The sequence below is a fragment of the Myotis daubentonii genome, chromosome 14 (assembly GCF_963259705.1).
Source record: "Myotis daubentonii chromosome 14, mMyoDau2.1, whole genome shotgun sequence".
Classification (NCBI taxonomy): domain Eukaryota; kingdom Metazoa; phylum Chordata; class Mammalia; order Chiroptera; family Vespertilionidae; genus Myotis; species Myotis daubentonii.
This window is the reverse complement of record NC_081853.1, coordinates 34315792-34336146: the sequence shown is the minus strand read 5'-3', so window position 1 is coordinate 34336146 and position 20355 is coordinate 34315792. Positions and strand designations below refer to the sequence as shown.

At 44.5% G+C, this 20355-nt stretch overlaps 1 protein-coding gene across 4 annotated transcripts in view; it reads right to left on the bottom strand.

Annotated features, from left to right (window-relative positions):
* The window catches only part of CPNE4 (copine 4), a 347796-nt gene that overhangs the window by 25318 nt on the left and 302123 nt on the right, over positions 1–20355 (bottom strand). For all 4 annotated transcript variants that reach the window (XM_059663961.1, XM_059663964.1, XM_059663962.1 and 1 more), the window contains exons 8-11: positions 19277–19375; positions 12426–12512; positions 11335–11394; positions 737–870 (exon numbers count right to left, since the gene is read on the bottom strand). In XM_059663961.1, coding sequence (XP_059519944.1) covers positions 737–870; positions 11335–11394; positions 12426–12512; positions 19277–19375 — 380 coding nt within the window. The remainder of the gene's footprint in view (positions 1–736; positions 871–11334; positions 11395–12425; positions 12513–19276; positions 19376–20355) is intronic.

The following is a 20355-nucleotide window of genomic DNA, read 5'->3' as shown; positions in this document are numbered from 1 at the left end:
TTACCATCAAGTAAAAATAAATATAATATTCATCTGATCTCAAAATAGTGTTTCTTACAACACACACACACACACACACACACTTGATCAGCACATATAGGTGTACGTGGGTAGATGCATACACTCTGCTAAAGTTACCAATATCTTTAGAGGCCAGTGAAATACAGTGATTGTGAGGTTAAGCTATGGAGTGAGATAAATCTGGGTTCAAGTCCCGCCTCTGGCTGTGGGACAATTTCCCTTTTCTGTTAAGTAATACCTACTACATAGGGGCTAATATGAGGACTAGATGCAATAATGTCCAATAAACAGCCGTTTTTCAAGCTCAAAAGTGCACTCAAATCATCTGGCTATCTTGCTAAAATGCAGATCCTAATTCAGTAGACTTGAAATGGGGTTTGAGCTTCTAAGCTCCATGGTGATGCTGCTAGTTCATGGACCAAACTTTGAGGAGCAGGCACACATTAAAACATTGGGAAACCAACATTGCTATCCAGTGGTTTTGCAAACCAATGAAAGAAATCTGAGAAAAATAATATTTTTTTTCAATAACTATGGTGAACATGGCACGGACTTACTTTCTCTAAGTTTGGGGCAAGGTTTTATTCTGTCCCTGCATGAGCCTCTGTGTGATGAGTTGCTAGATTTAATTTTCATTCTTCTGCCAAGGATCAGCCAGGGGTCCTCAGAACCCACAGAGAGATGACAAGGCCTGAGCCGACCCAAAGTCTCGTACCTGTCATAGTCTTGGCAAATCTCCCCGACAGCCACCAAGGCCTTCAGGTACTCGTTGGGCTGGTAAGGGTGGATGTAGTGCAGGGAACAGCTGTTCCTGGGGTCGCCGTTGGAGGCTGTGAAGTCTATAGCGACCTGGAAGACAAAACAGGAGAATGGGTACATTTAAAGTGAATGCACATCAGAGGAATTGTGATCAGCTGCCGAGGGACATGGCCTGTGATGGAAAAAAAAAGTAGCATGTTACATACCCTGTCAATGAGAGTTAGAGAAAAAAATTAATTAGCTTAAAAATTAGCCATTTCTGTAGTCTTTAGTCCCCCGTCCCCCCATCCCCCCACCTGCGATGCTTTTTCATCTCCCTTTCCAAAACCGAACTTGAGATTGGCATATAGGTCAGAAAGACCAGTTGCGGCTGATTCCTGTCACCAGGCAGCAAGGGCAGAATATCCTAATTCCCTAAGGAAGGACGTCTATGCTCTTTGGAAAGGCCATGCCATCTCTGAGGCATAATTAAAATCCCTTAGAGCCAATTTCTGTGTTAAAGATGCGGTCTATCTAAGGAAGCCATCGTCATATTTTCATGAATGGCCAACTGCTGAACAATGTGCTGAAGTGGTTATAACACATTTCCTACAAGACGAAACTCTGTGTAAGGCATCCAGCTTTAATTCCCATTCACGGGAGAACTGCTGCCTACAACAGAGAAGATGCCTGAATGTTATGGCACTGTGAGTGGGAAATGGAGAAGGGAAGTCCGTCTTGCCACCAAGTAGTCAATACCCTTGGACTTCTTAAATGTTTTCTGACCGCCAACATCAGTATCATTTAAATAAAAATGGACTCACTCAATACTTTGTAGCAAGAATTAAAATGCTTAAGCCTTGAGGGTGCTGAACTGTGAAAGAACATTCCTTTTGATTTCCAACATCATCACTGTTTAATAAATGGGAACCCAGCACACACCTCTCTAAACAATTGGGGTCTGGACAGGAAGGGAAGAATTACAATGAAAAGTTATAGAGGAAGAGAGAAATGCTCACTTAGGGCTTCCCTTTTTCTTCAGCGTTCAGCAGAATTGACTCACTGGCTCACTAATGACAGGAAGGCTCGCTTTCTCTTACAGTCTTGTGGGCAGGAACTGTTATTTGTCTATTTGGCAAAATTCCATTAGAGAAAAATCACTGGAATGTCCCCCTGGATTTATTAAGGTAAGAAATTATTTCTGGAAGGAAAGAGAAAACGTGCTCTCTGCTCTATTTATTCAGCTTCTAAGAGTAAAGTTGACAGGGAAAAAGTGTCCCCCATGTCTTATATTATAACCTTGCAACAGAATCAAAGTAACTGAAAGAGACCAAGCTAACTGTAATTTATTTACTTACAACCTCTTTTTTCTTTTTCAAAGTTATTTTTTAATCACTGATTTTACCTCCCTTTTCCTCTTACCCCTCCATAGGATAATTTTGAATATAAATTTAAGCAGGATTCAAATTCTATCAGAATACCCAGATGTTTTCAGCAGGGAAGTACCAACTGATAAGGTGCTAGTACTACCAGTGTTTCATAAGGAAAGGGCCTGTGAAGAAAAATGCAACAGTCCTTTCATGCCCCCTATAGATGCCCTTACTACAGCTAACAGAAGGAAGACTAGGGGGTAACCTTTGTTAAATCCCTACTCTGTGTTAGACACAACGCTAACTGCTCTACAGGCACTGTTACTTCATTTTCATAAAGGCTCTGGGAGGTAGAGATTGTTATTCCCTTTAACTGATGAAGATCCTGGTGCCCAAAGGTGATAAAGGTCATACAGGTCACAGAGGATGGAGCTGGTTTGAACGCAAGTCTATATGCTCCTCCTTTATACCAGTATATACCTAGAGGACATGGAGGTCTGTAACCAACATCCTGAGACGTCTCATGGACATGTTTTATTCTTACCAGGAATGGAGGGGCCTTGGCCTGGAAGTAGGGAGACTAGCTAGGAGGTAACTACAGCTATTTAGGGGAAAAGAATGTCCTTGAATGAACATCTCTTTGTATTCAAAACAGTTGTAAAAGGGCAATTGAAGTGTGTGTGTGTGTGTGTGTGTGTGTGTGTGTGTGTATGTGTATGTATGTGTGCACTTGCACAACGGTGGTCAAATATGTTACTGAGGATGACTGGAGGTGACTTAAAAGAACCAGTAAAATCCAGTATCTTCTGAGATAGATTTCAACCAGAAGGTGAAAGCCAATCCATTTTGGCGGGGGGGAGAGAAAGACAACAAATCATTGTCCTTTTAATCAAGGACCGATGGCATGCTAGTTGTGGCTGTGTTTGTGTGGCAGTTGGGGGTGAGATGGGGGGCTACATGTATCTGTGAACGAGAAGGAGGTGAAAGCACTCCAGAGCCCACCCACAGGAACCCAACCAGACAGAGGTCCAAATATAGGCAGATAATTCCTGGAAGACTCCAAGAGGCACACTCAAGAAGTGCTTGAGAGACAGTGTTTGCAAAAAATCATATACCTGGAGGTCTCCTGGGTTTACTAAGCTCAAACACACTGGCCTTTTTGTCCTGATGAGACACACGTAAGCCATAATGGCACCTGGCAGGTGCGTACACAGTGCTGGGAAGGCCAGGTGTAAAGCCACCTCTTTCTCTCCCACTGAAGAAAACATTTTAGAACTCCAGAGAATTGTGAAGAACCTGAGAATTTTGTTATGGAGATAACCTTGATTCTGCTCCATTTACCTAAAATGCAAATCATTGGCAGGTGTGGAGACTTTATGAATAACAAGTATCTATGGCCCACCTCACGCCTTATTATGATGATGCCCTTCATCATAAATCACCACCCTCCTCTACCAGTGCTTCTCCATGCTGCACGTGACCACTGTCCCATGTGCTGACTACCTGACTGAGTGCCAAGGGTACTCTGTGATGGCAGAGACATGCTGGTGTCTTGATATAAAACTAGCGAATGAAATCAGATAATATAAAGACCAGAGTGGAAAACCTCCATAGAAATGACAATGCAAGAGATATAATGGTTCCTCTTTTCTCCCCAGGTATGAGCAAGACCATCCAAACATGTGGGCAACAAGTGGCGGCATCTGAGCCCAGGGACATCACCTGAATGAGTATGCTGTGGTATTGGGAGAATGTCCAGATCAGCGGTTCTCAACATGTGGGTCACGACCCTTTCACAGCAGTTGCCTAAGTCCATCAGAAAACACATATATAATTACATATTGTTTTTGTGATTAATCACTATGTTTTAATTATGTTCAATTTGTAACAATGAAATTGGGGGTCACCACAACAGGAGGAACTGTATGAAAGGGTCGCAGCATTGGGAAGGTTGAGAACCACTGGTCTAGATGCACACACATAGATTTTGGCAATAATATATCAAACACACACACACACACACACACACACACAGCTGGAACTAGAGTCAAGCAAGAGAGGCGACTTGGGAAGGCACTCATTCCCAGCTGAGCCTACATGTGCACAACCTTGAGAGGGAGTGCATCCTTAAATGTTGCATCCTCAGTGCCTCTCTTGCCTCACCCTTGTCTAGCCCTGCTATGTCATTTCACTTCTACCAGCTCTTTATCCTCATGCTTGGAATCATGCCCTTATGGGTAACAAACCAGGGCAGGGCATAAATGATAGTGAGAAGGGGACTGTGATCGAAGAGGTGGCTTCCTACCAAGAATTCTCCGTGCTCTTTAGCGTCAGCATTAGTGAAAAGAGAACAGAGTGAAAGGTGCGGCTTATTTTAAAAAGCAACAGGGAGCCTGTTAAAGATGGAATGACGTTGAGAAATAAAAGCCAGCAAATGACTGAAGAATGCCAGGATAGAAAGTGAAGAGGATTTGGTGACTGATTAGATGTGGAATTGGATGCCATGCAGGGAAATGGAGCAGCCAGATTTCCTTCAGGTTGGAGGCGCTGACATCTTGAGATCAGTGGAACAACTGAAGATCAGTGTTAGATGGTTGGTACTGGGCTGTCTGTACTTGGTGGTGCTGTCCAGACATACAACATACCTGAGGGGAATTTTACTCCTTTACTGCAGGCAGGCCTCTGGGGTTTCCACCTTTCCCTTGGGGATGGCCCCCATGTCTGACAACCACAGAGGCTCCTCCAGCTCAGGAAATTCTGATAAAGCTTTGGGGAAGGGGTATAAACTTAAACCCTACCTAGTGGATAAATAATAAACCAGTGATCCTTACCACCTACCCCATTCTGTAGTTCCCATTGCTCACAACAATATTTTATCATTTGACTAGACAGCAGTGGACACTCTTAAGTACATGGCAGTTAATAATTTTTTTCCTGGTAAGTGACGATTTCTAAAGCCTCCTGGTGGAGTGGGGGATAAAATATCTATCTCCAGGAGGTGGCTTTCTATCAAGAATTCTGTGCTCCCCAGAGGCAGCGTTAGTGAAAAGAGAACAGAGTTAACGGTGAGGTTTATTTTAAAAAGAAACAGGGAGACCGTGAAAGATGGGATGGCGTTGAGAAATCAAAGCAAGAAAATGACTGAAAAATGCCAGTTTGTGGAGGTGGCTACTGACGCCCGGAGCCCTGAATGGAGTGAGCTTGCAGAGCACCACTTTGTCATTTTCTGATGGGAAACATTTATTGACAAAAGCCTATGGTTGCTGGTATGCTCTCCAATCTTCTCAGTGGGCAGCCCGAGAACAGGCGCCCACCCATGACTCTCCCCTTCTGCCCAGGAAGCCCGCCCTCCCCCCTGTCGCCCCTGCCCCCCACGCCGCCTGCTCCCATCCCCCTCTCTCTCATCAGTAAGCAGATCAGTGGAGCAGCTTGACAAACCTGGTAGAGTAGAATGCAAAATGCTCCCTCCGTGGCACCAAGCCCCCAGCACCTGGAGCTGCTTTCCAGAAGGGAATGATGACACTTTGTCTTTGGATTTTTAAAAATGTCTTAATGTAATGAGCCTACTCCTTGGATCCCCTCCCTGTCTGTGAAAAATGGGCCATTTGGGACCCCTCTGGATGTTTTCTAAGGGAAACTGTGGTGAAGCAACCTCAGCAGTTGCCTAATCTCTCTGCAGTCAACCACGCAGTCAACCTTTGCAATGACACCTGCCGGGGTAGCTTTTTTCAAATTTTATTCGTACGCAATTTGGACCTATATTGTTTAGTTTGAACCATTTCTTAAATGATAGGTTAAATTCTTGTGCTTTTCTATTTCCTCCAAACTCCATAGCAGGCAAAGAAATAGGAACCTAAATTAGATGGAAAAGACCCCTGAGGTTATTTCCTGGAATTGCCAAGCATTCCCCTCCCTCTTCAACCCAGGGCTCATTCTTATTTCTCAGAGGTCTACACCAGAGCCGGTCAGTTTTTTCATCTGGGATATAACATAAAGATTTAAAGCTTAAACTAGGACAGAGGATGCCCTAAATGTGTCAGGGTTAGAAAAGATTTCCCAAGAGAACCTTTAACAGGTGATCTTTTTTTAAGGTTCAAGGTTAATCAAAGAGAAGCCATACTTAGCTTATAATATTATATCACATTATATTATTAAAATTCAGACTATAAAATCAGAGATAAAAAGAAAGCAATGCCATCTTTAATTTCTAAAAACTACAAATAATGAAAATGGTCATTTGAGAATAATAAGGAAAAAAAGATTTTTTGTGGGGAGGTCACATGAACCACTTGAAAAGCTGATGCAAAATCTATATGCTCTCACTGGAAGATGCGGACACCCAATTCTGCACACAATTCTGGGAGGTCAAGGGCACTCCTGAGGACAAAGATTCCACTAGCCTAGTAAGTCATATTTCTTTTTCTTTTCCTTTCTAGTTATTGCCTATACAGAGACAAATGTTTTACACATTTTACATAATTGTAATCATAGGGTGGTTCTGCTTTATATTGATTTTTTTTCCACTTAGCACAATGTCATAAACATGTTCCCATGTTATTCCCAATCATTATAATTTTCATTTAAAATGGCCTTGCCATAGTCTACTTAAAGGAGGTACCTTGATTTACACAGCCATTATCTTACTGTTGGACATATAAGTTGCTTACAACTTGTTTCTGTAAAAATCTGCTTTACAATGAACATTTTCCTGCATCTGGAAAAGCAATAACTTTCAAAGGAAACATTTAATTCTTTTCCCATTTTCTTTCCAAATACCTTCTGGTGTCTGTCTATTCTGAGCTGTCTATAATTTTGTATTTTGTGCACGAAATTCTAGTATCTAGTTTTATTTTTAGCTGCTGTGCCATGTGCCAAACATATTGAACTCAAGCTCTCTCCCTGTAGCCTCTGCTTCACCTGCGCCCACCTCCTCCATGACTGTGAGGAGACAGTTGCCCTCAAGTTCTTATGACTGGAGGATTCACAGGAGGAATAAGGATTGTCCTCAAGGGCGCCCTTGACCTCCCAAAATAGTGTGCAAAACTGAGTGTGTGCATTTTCCAGTGAGACGATATAGATCTTGTATCAGATTCCTAAGTGGCCCAGGTGACCAAAAAAGAATAAGAATTGTTGACTAGGGCTGTTTTTTTAGCATCATGTGTCTCCTTTTCTCCACTGGGCCTTGTCCTCTGCTACGGTCAGATTCTAGCCTAAAACCTCCCCTCTTTTAATCCTCAAGGTGCCATCCTCCTTTCCCACTCTTGCCTTCACTTCACTGTCAACTGTGTTGAATGAATTGGTGTATTCTGCTGTGTTTACTCCCTTTCCTTCTGATTACACCCTACCTCCTAGGTCCCCACTATCTCATTCTGCTGAAATTGGTCTTTCAAAGATGATGTGTACCTACTCATCACACACGCCAGTCATTGGTTTTTATTCTTTACAGATGTCTCTTTAGGTTATGGGATTAGCATCATTGATTTTGGAACCCCTTTCTCCTGATCATTTGAGTTAGTGCTTCCTCCTGGGCCTTTTCCTCTGGCATCTCTTTTCTTACTGCTGCCCTTCTTTCCCTTGCTATCAAATGCAGGTCTTCTATAATTTTCGGTCATGAGCCCCTTTGCTTTCTGTAGTCTTCTTTTTGGCCATCTCATCCAGACCCATATCTGTGCAGCTTCCACCTCTCTCCTGAAACCTAGGTCATATTTATAAAGTGCCATGTCCAAATATTGAGTTCAATATTTTTGGCACATGGAACATCAGCTAAAAATAAAAGGTACTTCCAACCTGTCCACAGAAAGATTCATCTTCCTGCCCAGCAGCTCCTCTGGAGTTCCCTGTTTCCACGAGTAGGACCGCCATGCTTGGTCAGTCAGACACAGAAGACTGGACTCATCATTCTCTGTTGCTTTTCTCTCAGTATTGCTGGCCCTCTAATTTAGCCTCTCATTACCGGTCCCCAGGACTGTCGCAGTGGGCTGAAGTTCTTCTTGCTCCATATTTCAAAGCCCCTTCTGCACTATCGGTGCCTTTCACCAAGCACTCCCAGATTTATTTCCCTGAAGCATGTGACTGATTGCTTGAATGTCCATCTCAAGAGTCTCTTGAATATTTCCGTATCCAGCAAATTACCTCAAAGCCCTTCAGGTTCTTACTGCAAACCACTTCCCCAACACGCCCTTAAATATAGCCTGCTCATTCATAGTAAGATTGCAGTATTATTAGAATATTGATGCATAAACATTTAAGTTCATAGGGGCGCTTTTTAAAGCAAAAACCTAGTATCATATTTATTCATCCAATTTCTTCTTTTCCCTAAGCCTTTTCTCTTCTTGATGATTTTGGGTTCAATCCATTATTATTCAACAAAAGTATTTTGAGCACCTAATATACCTCAGCCGGGCACCCCCCAAAAAGGTGAGGGTTGAACCAGAAACACCAGGCATCTGGGGAAGGTGTACAGGCTTCCCCCTTGCCCCTGTTTGTAATGTGCGTTGGTGAGAGTCTTGATGGGAAACAAATGGCCCACTCAAAAGGGAGAGTTTAATGAAAAGACAATTCAAAGAGGTTAAGGGAGACTGACTAGAAAGAGTAGGGAGAAGCCGTTACTAGAACTTAGTAAGAGAACTACCTGCAAGACAGGGCACTGGACAGAAACTGTGACCTTCTGTAGAGGACAAGGTCACTGCCAAGCCACAGCCTGGCAGACAGAGAGCTGGGTGCCCCAACTTCTCTCCCCAGTCATTCTTTGATCTCTGGTTGGTTCTTCCCATTGGTCAGAGCCAACCAAAACCCATGAGCAGGAGAGCCTGGCTAGTGCATCCAAAGAGGAAGACCTCCTGAGGCACAGGGGAGAGGTGGAGAAGGGGCACAAGTGGAGGAGACATCCAGAACTTTATTTCACTGCTGGCTCCTGAAGCTCTCCAGGGAGACAGAAAGCTCATCTGCTGGGCTTTATAATTTCTATGCCGATGAGAATTTCTGACTGCAACAAAACATCTCCCCCGCCCCCCCTTCTCTGCTCTGCCTTCTTATTTCTCATCCCTCGCCACTTTCTTTTTATGTTGCCAGATGGTTTCAACAAAGTTACTGGACAGATAATAAATGCTTATAGACCAAATTAATAAGACATGCTAATTTTTATTAATAGTTTGCATTACAGATAATAAGTGTATTTTATATTAGCTTGTACTGCTTGAGCAATAAAAAATTAATGAGAAAGCTGACTTAATTTTGGAAGAAAGTGACTAGTATGTGCTCTTTAGGAGAAAGCTCAAACCAGAATGCCTAGCAACCTTCTTCTAGGGCCCCAGCGTGAACCCCTGCAGGGGAAGGGTTTTGTGGCGGACAATGATGATGGCCTGTCCCCTTCTCAGCATTTATCTGTACATTCTCCTCTTTTCATTCCTTGCTCCAGACTTACTCCAGACCCAATAGGTCCATCAGTTGACATGGGAGGGTCTGAGAAGCTGGGACGGGGTGGGGGATGGTGGTGGTGATGATGAGACCCATTAAGGTGGTACCTCCCAGTTGGGGAGGGTCAGCAAAAATAAGAGGGGAGATCAAAGCTGAGAGGGCAATCCTTCTATGTCAGGAAGGCTATACTGACCTCTATAAGTTAGGATATTTCCTGGGAACTCTGGGGGGTTAAATTTCTGGGTTTTATGGGGGTCAATTCTTTGCAGCACAACTCCAAGGGTAAAGCAAGGTCCCGAAGGTTGAACCAAGTGTTGCTCAAGAGCATGGGATCTATAGAATCTAAAACAAACCCGCGTCAATAGAGTTTTCCCTTGAAAACCTATAAATAGTTTCCTGAAATCTCTCCTTTGCCTATGATCTTGGGACACTATTTCTAGTGGCTCTCCTTTATGACATTGCTGGCTTTTCTACTGCATTTGTATACACTCAGAGTGACAACAAACCCACAGGACAGCTAGAGCTAGATGTGTGTGCCACAACCAACATGTTTGCTATCTTCTGTATGTGCCAGTGTGCATGTAGGAGGGCTGGGCGAGCGTGTCTTTAAAGAACCTTACACCCGAAAGAAATGACCAAATTCTATAATGAACTGCTGTAACTATTCAGTGGTAAATGAACAATCCCCCACGTTTAGGCAGGACATAGTAGACCCACCTGAGTTTACAGCAGAGGACAAGTCTCAAGCTAGGTAGAGGCTGACCTATCAAAAGACCCCTTTATCATCCCCTTGGAACTTTCCTTTTCAGTGCTTTGAGGACCACTATCCCTGGTCACTGGAATACACTGGTCCTATCTACTCTTTTGGGCTCAAACCTGGACAAAAAAGTTAAACCAATTTTTCTTGCCTTCCTCACATGAGAGAGCCCGTTTAGGGAGCTAAACAGGGCTGTGCTTCATGAGCTCACTTCTGTAATATGAGGAACAAACCCGGCACAGATTGCACTTCTCTTGTTTACATCCATGTTGTTTTCCCATAGGTTTCAGCGGGGCTCTCTCTTGCCACCTGGGGAATCTCTTTCTGGAGGGCACATCTGCCCAAACCTAGGAACAAGTTTTTCCAGAGCAGATGGACTCACAAGTTTGGCCTACCTGGGAACTCTAAAAACTCCCAGCCCACCCACCAAAATGCATATTATGGAGTGTGTAAATCCCATGGGCTTATAGAGTTCATGTCAGAGATGATCCTCAATCCACCCACTGAATCTATACACTCAGTGTATCTGTCAACTTTAAGGCCTGGTTCTCCAATCTTTTGGAATTCACCCTTTTATTGAGAGATGAACCATTTGGATGGCTTACTCCTGGCACTAACCATTGGACTGACATTGGTGTTTGTGTTCTGGCCACATGAAGACAACAAAGATGCCCACCCTGGTTCACTGGGACTCACTAGCCCAGTTTACTTCCTTCCCATCCTTCTCACTAGGAGATGGGGTCTGGCACTGTGCCTACTACCTACTGCCTCGTGTAGTTACTGAAAGAATGGGAAGCATTAGGGTGGTTCCCCAAACCACCTGTGGTGGAGCAACAGGAATTTCCTGACACGATGCTGAAAACCATAGTCATTGGAAAAAACAGAAGTATGAACTTATTTTTAAAACACAGGACCACACCATATTTCAGCAATGAGACTTGAACAAAGCTGACCTAGTGCTTTAATAGACTTCTGTCTCCTCGTGCCCCAAACCCAGCTCCCTGAATAAGAATGAGCAAGGAAACAACTTACTGTAAACTGGATTTGGCAGCCACCCATGATGTAGTCCAAGAAAGAATGCATCTTGTGGATCTGCATAGGAGGAGGAAAGGAAACCCTCTTAGTAATAATAGCATGATCTGTGTCCTCACAGACCTGAGGCATATGCCTTGGGGTTAGGCTGCTCAACTAGAGGAAAGAGAAGAGAGAGTTATCTGTGGGAAAAGGTGAGTCATTTGACTTGGTTTCATTAAGAAAGAGAGAGAGAAAAGAAAAAAGAGAGGGAGAGAAAGCAATGCTAAATTCAGATAAGCCTGTGAGGGCTGAAAATAGCCATCCCTTGCTCCCCTCCCTTATGGTTTAGGCGTCATTTTAATCAGCCTCTCTCTCTAGGAATTAGCTAACTCTAGGAGGGGCAATCCATCCCAGGGTCTACAAGGCCCCCAGATATCAAAGCATCATAAAATAAAAAAATAAAATACATGACTAAAACAATGACTTGTGAATGACCTCATTTGAAAGTGGAAATCTCAGTATTGTGATAAGAGTAAATAGGATTTATTATAGTTACTATTGTATAGTAAGTACTCAACCAGTGGCAGAATTATCCTTAGATGCAATTTAAGGGGTTTACTTATTAGCACATAGAATTTTCTGTGAAGTTAGAAACACTCTGAGAGGAACTTCTAGGTCCTTCAATCTTTTCCAATTGTCTTGTTTTCCTGGAACTCTTTCAGCATGAATGCGGTACCACATATACTAGTAAACCACGGAACACTGTGATAGACACATGGTAGGTACTTTGGAAAGGTTGGTTGCCTCCTTTGGGGAGCTCCCTCTGGTGCTGCCCTGGGCAGAGAAGAGCCTTGACTTGGACCAGGACTCTCCTAACTTTGGGGACAGGGCTGTCCTTGTGGAGGGAATGGTGGCATTGGGCTTCCATAGCTCCGAGACCACCTATGCATACATTTCTCATTGTATGTCCATTAATACATTGATTTTCTGATTTTTACTTTAAAAAAGGTCACATCTCCTTGACACTCTCTCCCTCTGACTACACAACCTGAACTGCTTTTTCCAGACACCTTAGCTTTATACTCCTGAAAGACAAGCTATATACATACCTTGCATTGATTCAAAATCACAATGCCTGAGTTCTTATAATTCTTCTTCTTGGCTTTGTACTTGGGGTTGATGCACTCCCACTGCACCTGCAACAAGAAGAGTCACAGCATGATTGCCTGCTCAGGAAGAAGTGGAATCATTTGATGAGGTCAAGCCCCAAGTGCTGCTGCAGATGAAACTGAGGCCTGACAAGTGGTCTCCAAGTGAAAACCCTCGCATCCAGAGAAAACATAAGAAGAGTGGTTGAGAGTAAGACTCTAATATCAGACTGCCTGATCTGCATCCCAACTCCTCCACTTTCCAGCTGTGTGACCTTTGGCAAATTACAGCTGACTCTTAACCAATGTGAAGGCTGTTAGAAAATCAGTGTATAACTTGAGACTCCCCCAAAACTTAACTACCCTTGGAATCCACAGGGGATTGGCTGCAGGACTCCCGCAATAACAAAATCCGTGGATGCTCAGGTTCCCTCTATAAAATGGTGTAAATCAATGCATACAGCCATGGACTCCCAACCAGGGACTGAAAACAGTACAGAAAAAGATCCACATATAAGTGGACTCATGCAATTCAAACCCTTGTTGCTCAAGGGTCAACTATACTTGATTCCTCTATGCCTCAGATAGCTCCACTGTAAAATGTAACTTATAATTGTATTGATTTGATAGGCTCATTGTGCGAATTGAATAATTAATCTATGTCATATAGTATTTCGGACAGTGCCTGGTACTTATAAATGCTTACTATTAATAGGGTCCAATCAAGCATCTGAGTAAAGAAGAGATCTGAACACACACAGTTGTGGGAAATGACTTAAAGGGTAGACAAACTGAGGAATGTTGAAAACCGACTACAGGAAGTTAGTGGGGATAATAATGAGTTTACAGAGAACTTCACTGATAACTAAAATAATAGGTTGGTACATGTCACAACAGTGGCACACTAGATCTCCAAAGAGAGATCTTTGAAGGACAGGATCAGAGCTGCAGGAATGTCTGGGGACTGAGGAGGTAGCTATGGGGATATCTAGGGGAAACAGATCTCACGGGACAAAGTCAATTGCAAGTCAAACACCCAAGGGTCATTGAATGATCCTGCCCATCATTGTATGGGAGCTGGATCCTTGGATTTCCATGCAGGAGACAATTTTCACTCTCTGACAAGTGTCTGAAAATGAAGCGATCTCTGAGGCAGTTGTGAGTAGGGTAGAGTGATACAGCTTTGGTTCATCAATCCCCTCCTTTCAGTGTACGTGCATTTGTGTAGTTTCTTCCCACAATGATGCTGAGCTTAGTCAGGTGACTTGTTTGACCAATGGGACATTAGCAAAAGTGATAGGAGCAGAGGATTAAAAAGTGCCTGTACAATGGGGCTTGGTGTTGAGAAGTTTTCCCCACCACATAAAAAGCTTAGGTTGGTCTCTTGGTCAATTAAAACGTGGAAAAATTCCAGCTGCTGGGGCCAAATGCGTAAGTGAATTCAGTTGGCATCATGTGTAGCAGAGAGGAGCTATTCCAATTGAACTCAGCCTAAACTGCCAATCCAGAGACTCATTAGTAAATAATGATTGTGTGTTTTTTTTTCAGCCAGTTTGGGTATAATTTGTTTCTCAGATACAGATAACTGATATGGTAATTTCTCACCTTTGGGGAATTTCCAGTTGAGAATGGGCAACCACATAAGTGTTTGGAAGAGAGAAATGTTGTACTGGTTAAGAGGACTCTAAAACTCCTTTTAAGGAAAAGAAGAATAATGCAAGGAAAGGAGTAAAGAATCAAAACTGATTCAAATCAGGAGATCTCCAGCCCTATTTTTTATTTTTTTAAATATATTTTTATTGATTTCAGAGAGAAGAAAGGTGAGGGAAAGAGAGATAGAAACATCGATGATGGGAGAGAATAATCAACCAGCCACCTCTCGTATGCCCCTCACCGGGGATCGAGCCCACAATCCGGGCATGTGCGCAGACCAAGAAATGAACCATGACTTCCTGGTTTATGGTTGACGCTCAACCTCTGGGCCACACTGGCCGGGTGAAGACAACATTTAGAAGAAAATCCCAAACGCCTTTTTTTCTGAGCTATCAGAATCTACTTTTCCTGGCCTCTGCCTCTCTCTTTAACCACATCTCATGCATGGATCCCTCACCCTCTCTGCTCCAGGCCCACTGGGCTCTTTCCAGATCCTTAACCACACCACGCTCTTTCCTAACTCAATACTTGCATGCTTTTCCCTCTGCCTGAGATGTTTCTCCTTTTCTCCTTACTTGTTACATCGTTGACTTCTTTTCACCTTTAAAGGCCCTCAACTTAAATGTCACCTTTTCAGATTATCTCCTTCTATGCCCCACCTTTATAAGTAAACTGGTTCAGGTTTTTTATATCATTTGTCATAAGTTATAATAGCATATTTATTGTTTTATTTACTTGATTTGTGTCTCCAGTTTATTCTGACGCACAGTCATGTCACACCCAGAACCCGGCATAGTGCCTGGCCCATAGTGGGTGCTCCTCAATAACTCTTAGTAGAATCAAATAAGGAAACCGTTCCCACAGTGCAAATGTGTCAAAACAGGGGCCGAGTGGTTGAACTAAAATCTTCCTGGTGTCTCAGTGATAGAAAAATACAGTAGCATACAGTCCATTTCCTCAGTGAGACAAATATGTATTTCTGTTTCTTTGAATGCATTGGACTTTGGTGTTCTTCAGTTGTGACATATGCTAGAATTTTACTTTTTAAAAAAATATTTATATTTTTATTGATTTTTTAAAGAGAGGAAGGGAGAGGGATAGAGAGTTAGAAACATCGATGAGAGAGAAACATCAATCAGCTGCCTCCTGCACACCTCCTACTGGGGATGTGCCCACAACCAAGGTACATGCCCTTGACTGGAATCGAACCTGGGACCCTTGAGTCCACAGGCTGACACTCTATCCACTGAGCCAAAGCAGTTAGGGCGAATTTTACTTTTAATACCTTCTTAGGAGCCTCAAGATGAAATGGTTCTCTTATTTATTTATTTATTTAATATATTTTTTTATTGATTTCAGAGAGGACAGGAGAGGGAGAGAGAGATAGAAACATCAATGATAAGAATCATTGATTGGTTGCCTCCGCCTCGCCCCTTACTGGGGAGCAAGCCCACAACCCAGGCAAGTGCCCTTGACCAGAATCGGACCCATGACCCTCTATCCACTGAGCCAAACCAGCTAGGACAAGTTCTCATATTTATTAATTTGGATATTTTTATTTGTAGAGAACAAGGCAAAACTTTGTAAAGGTCTTTAGAGATCTAGCTGGCAATATCAATAACTGTCATTGAATTATTAGCTCAATAGGGCTTGTCCAGTACATTCAATGAAGCAACTTCTCTGGATATATTTATTTTTATCCTGGGGGTGACTTTACTAATAATTTAATGTTGGTTTTCATTGTGGCCCCGAAACTCTCCATGCCTGCTTGTATATGAAGGTCTGTGTGTTTGACAAGTGTCTTGCAATGCCTAGTACATGATAAAGCATATAAAGCAGGTTGTATTGCAACTACACAGAAGCTGACCTTGAATTTCCAGAGCAAAAGTATGTATTGAAAAAATGGTCTGATTTAGGTTAAGCTTCTAATTCTAAAGAATGCTAGTGTCTTTCCATCTTATCTGGTTACATCTTGACCTTACATCTAAAAGAAGAGACTTGAGCCCTAGCCAGTTTGGCTCAGTGGATAGAGCATCCGCATGCGGACTAAAGGGTCCCAGGTTCAATTCTGGTCAAGGGCACATATGAGCTCGATCCCGAGTAGGGGATGTGCAGAAGGCAGCCAATCAATGATTCTTGCTCATCATTGATGTTTCTATCTCTCTCTCCCTTCCTCTCTGAAACCAATCCTATCTAATAAAAGAGAAGCATGGTAATTAGCCATACCTGTGCTACCCTTCCCATTGGCTAATCAGGGCGATATGAAAATTAACTGCCAGCCAAGATGGGGGCCGGCAGCCAGGCAGCTTGAAGCGAACAGGAGGCTTGCTTGCTTCAGTGACAGAGGACTCCAATGTTCCCCACCTGCTGCTGCCAGCCTCTGAGCTTGCAGTTTGAAACATTGTTACAAATATAGAAGCTAAACAAAACCCCAGAAACCTGCTTTCAGCCAGCCGGGATCTCAGAGCTGGAGTTGAAACAGTGTTTCGATTATAGAACCCAAACAAACCAGATACCTGCTTTCAGCAGCCGAGGCCTAAGAGCTGGAGCCAAGCCTCAGAGCTAAAGCTGGCCCAGAATTTAAAAAAAAAAGGCAGTTGGGAGCTTCAGTCACCTACCAGCCTGAAAACAGCCCACAGCCCCTCACCCAGACTGGCCAGGCACCCCAGTGGGGACCCCCACCCTGAAGGGTATGTGACCAGCTGCAAACAGCCCTTAGCCCCTCACCCAGGCTGGCCAGGCACCCCAGCGGGGACCCCCACCCTGATCCAGGATGCCCTTCAGGGCAAACCAGCCGGCCCCCACCCATGCACCAGGCCCCTATCCTATATAGTAAAGGGTAATATGCCTCCCAGCACCGGGATCAGCGGAGCTGCGAGGCCTCCCGGCACTGGGATCAGCGTGACAGGGGGCAGCGCCCAAACCGCCTGATCGCCCTGCAGCTCTGTGTGTGACAGGGGGCGGGGCCACAACCTCCCTATCCTACCTGCTCTGTTCCTCCCTATCCGCCCTGCTCTGTTCGTGACAGGGGAAGGCACCCCAACCCCCTAATCAACCCTGCTCTGTGCCTGATAGGGGGGAGCTCCCCAACCCCCTGATCACCCTGCGGCTCTGTGTGTGAAAGGGTGCGGTGCCCCAACCCCCTGATGGGCCCTGCTCTGTCCGTGACAGGGGGAGCTCCCCAACCCCCTGAGCTGCTCTGTGGGTGATAGAGGGCGGCGCCCCAGCCCTCCCCACCCCCCCACAGGCCCTGATCTGTGTGTGACAGGGGACGGTGCCCCAACTCCCCTATCGGCCCTACTCTGTGAGTGACAGGGGGGAGCTCCTCAACCCCCTGATGGGCCTTGCTCTGTGTGTGACAGGGGGGAGCTCCCCAACCCCCTGATTGACCCTGCTCTGTGCGTGACAGGGTACGGAGCCCCAACCCCCGTGATGGGCCCTGCTCTGTGAGTGACAGGGGGCAGCGCCTCAACCCCCTGATTGGCCCTGCTCTGTGCATGACAGGGGGTGGCGCCGCAACCTCCCCATCGACCCTGCCTTGAGTGTGACAGGGGGCGGTGCCCCAACCCCCCAATCGGCCCTACCCTGAGCGTGACTGAGGGTGGCATCACAACCTCCCGATCTGCCCTGCTCTGTTCATGACAGGGGGCGGCGCCCCAACTCCCTAATTGGCCCTGCTCTGAGCCCAACCAGGGGCTGCACCTAGGGATTGGGCCTGCCCTCTGCCACCCGGGAGCAGGCCTAAGCCAGCAGGTCGTTATCTCCCGAGGGGTCCCAGACTGCGAGAGGGCACAGGCCGGGCTGAGGGACCCCCCCCCCCCCCCCCAGTGTACAAATTTTTGTGTACCGGGCCTCTAGTAACATATATTTTTAAAAAAAAAATAAAAGAAAAGACTTGAATAATGACTTGTGGCATCTTCTCTATACTTCTGACCACACCAGGGGCGAGGTCTTACCTCTAAGGGAAAAGACCTTTTCAAAGCCGTTGTTGTCACTCCTTTCTACTCCTTGGGGACAATGGGCTTCAGAGTAAGAATGGCAGGTATTTTGAATCAAAACCCAAAGCAGGGTGTAAGTGCAAGTAACTCATCTGGGAGGTAATATCAGAAAGCACCAACAGAGTGGGAAACTGAGGGAGGGGAAGCACTCAAAAAAGGGTTCAATATCAAATCAGTTACCACTGGGGCAACCAGGCCTTATTCCTGCTGGGAAACTGCATAGAACACACCTGAGTTTTGCCACCTTTACACTTCAACTCCCAGGAATCATTGGTTGAGGGTTGCTCCCTGGTTAGAGTTACATCTCCCCCCACACTTTGCAGCCCGCTGTGGGAACAGGCAGAGCAGGCTCCAGCAGCCAGAGAAAGCCCTCAGGCAGAGAGATGCAGGTTCTGCAGCTGGAAGTTGGGCAGGCGAACACGAAACAGGTAAGAGCAGAAGTTACGCATAGGCCAGAATCCAGATAACAGCAACTGACTGATAAAGTGACATATATGTGTGTAATACAGCACAGTACATGCATCTGAGAGAGACGCAGAGGAGGTTTAGGATTCTGTGTGACACAATGAAACCCCTGTTTGCCTCTGTGGTACGAGATACTGTTGGGTATATGTCTTGGCACCCAAAGAGTAATATGGTGGAACTATATGAAGATCTGTTACCCATAATGAAAATTTGGAGGAATCAAATAATTTATCCAAATGTACAACTGGAAAGAAAGTCAGTGCTGCTTGGAAAGTTCTAGTTATGTGCAAGGCAGTCTGGTAAATGCATATCATGGATTATTTTATTTAATCTTCACAAAATTCTATGAAATTGATATGGTTACTACTTCCAGTTTTTTAGGTGAGAAAGATGAGGCACAGAGAGATTAAGTCACTTGTCCAAGGCTACTGAGCTCAAGGAAATTAGAAATATTCTCATCTAACCTCTTCATTTTACTGATGCAGAAACTGCACCACACTGGGGTGGTGCCTTGTCCAGGTCACACCAATTGCCTTGGGTTGGGCTAGTACTTGAAACTAGGTACTGAAATCCCACCATACTCCTGCTCATCCCATTTAATCATATACTGATGTCTCACCTCCAGCTGTTCATGTGTAGCTGGGTGCATCAGGAGGGAAGTGTCTGGAAAAAGGCCACAAATGGTTTACCACCTACCTGCTTCCCTTCCATTGCTCCTTTCATCTCCTTGAATGTCGAGGTGAATTCTCCAATGAAGTCATGTTTCCCGTTGGAGTCCCAGTCCCATACTATGCACTACAAGAGAAGAGAAGTTATTATTACTATTTTAAATTAAGATGGATCCAGAGTATCTGAAGGCAGTGCAGACTTTACAAGAAAGAGTTGATGAAACACGCTTGGTCTGGAACAAAAGCACAGCAGTCTAGGACTGCCGCATGTGGGATGTAAGATTCCGTTAGTTTCTATAGTGATACAGTAGTGACTAATAATTTGCATAATTGTCAGATAAGACCAGTAAGACCAAAAGGGAGATAAGTGACTTGCCGAAGGGACCATTTAGAGAATGAAACCTGGAATTTAAAAATATATATATATTTTTATTGATTTCAGAGAGGAAGGGAGAGGGATAGAGAGCTAGAAACATCAATGATGAGAGTCATTGATCAGCTGCCTCCTGCACACCCCCTCTGGGGATGAACCCACAACTAAGGTACATGCCCTTGACTGGAATCAAACCTGGGACTCTTCAGTCCGCAAGCTGACGCTGAGCCAAACCAGTTAGGGCATAGCAGGCTAATTTTTAAGTTGCTGATTTTGTATGGCCTTTGAATGATGTTATAAATATCCAAGTGGCCCTTGCCAGATTAAAGGTCCCCACTCCTGCTAGCAGATGGCCTCCCTGGTGTACACCTAGAATCTGTGTCTATAGTTTCTACCGTGTCAGCTTATGTTTAACGATATGAATGGGGTCATGTTAATCACACTTTCTTTTTCTATTTTTTTCTGAAAGCAAAAGAGCAATGTTAAGAAAAATGAGTAAGAAGGCAAAATGTGAGATCTTTAACTGTATCCACATTTGAAATGGGTGGAACATGGGGACAGGTAAGTCACACTGCTAAATATCAGGCATCCATCACACTTAAGATGTTTACTTCTAACAAGAGGGCTCCCGCTAACAATGTTAAAGCTAAATCTGGGGCTCCCAGGCAGCACCGTGTACAGTGGCTCAGGTGAGGTCAGCAGCCATCCCTCTGCTTGGCCACATACACTTAGGT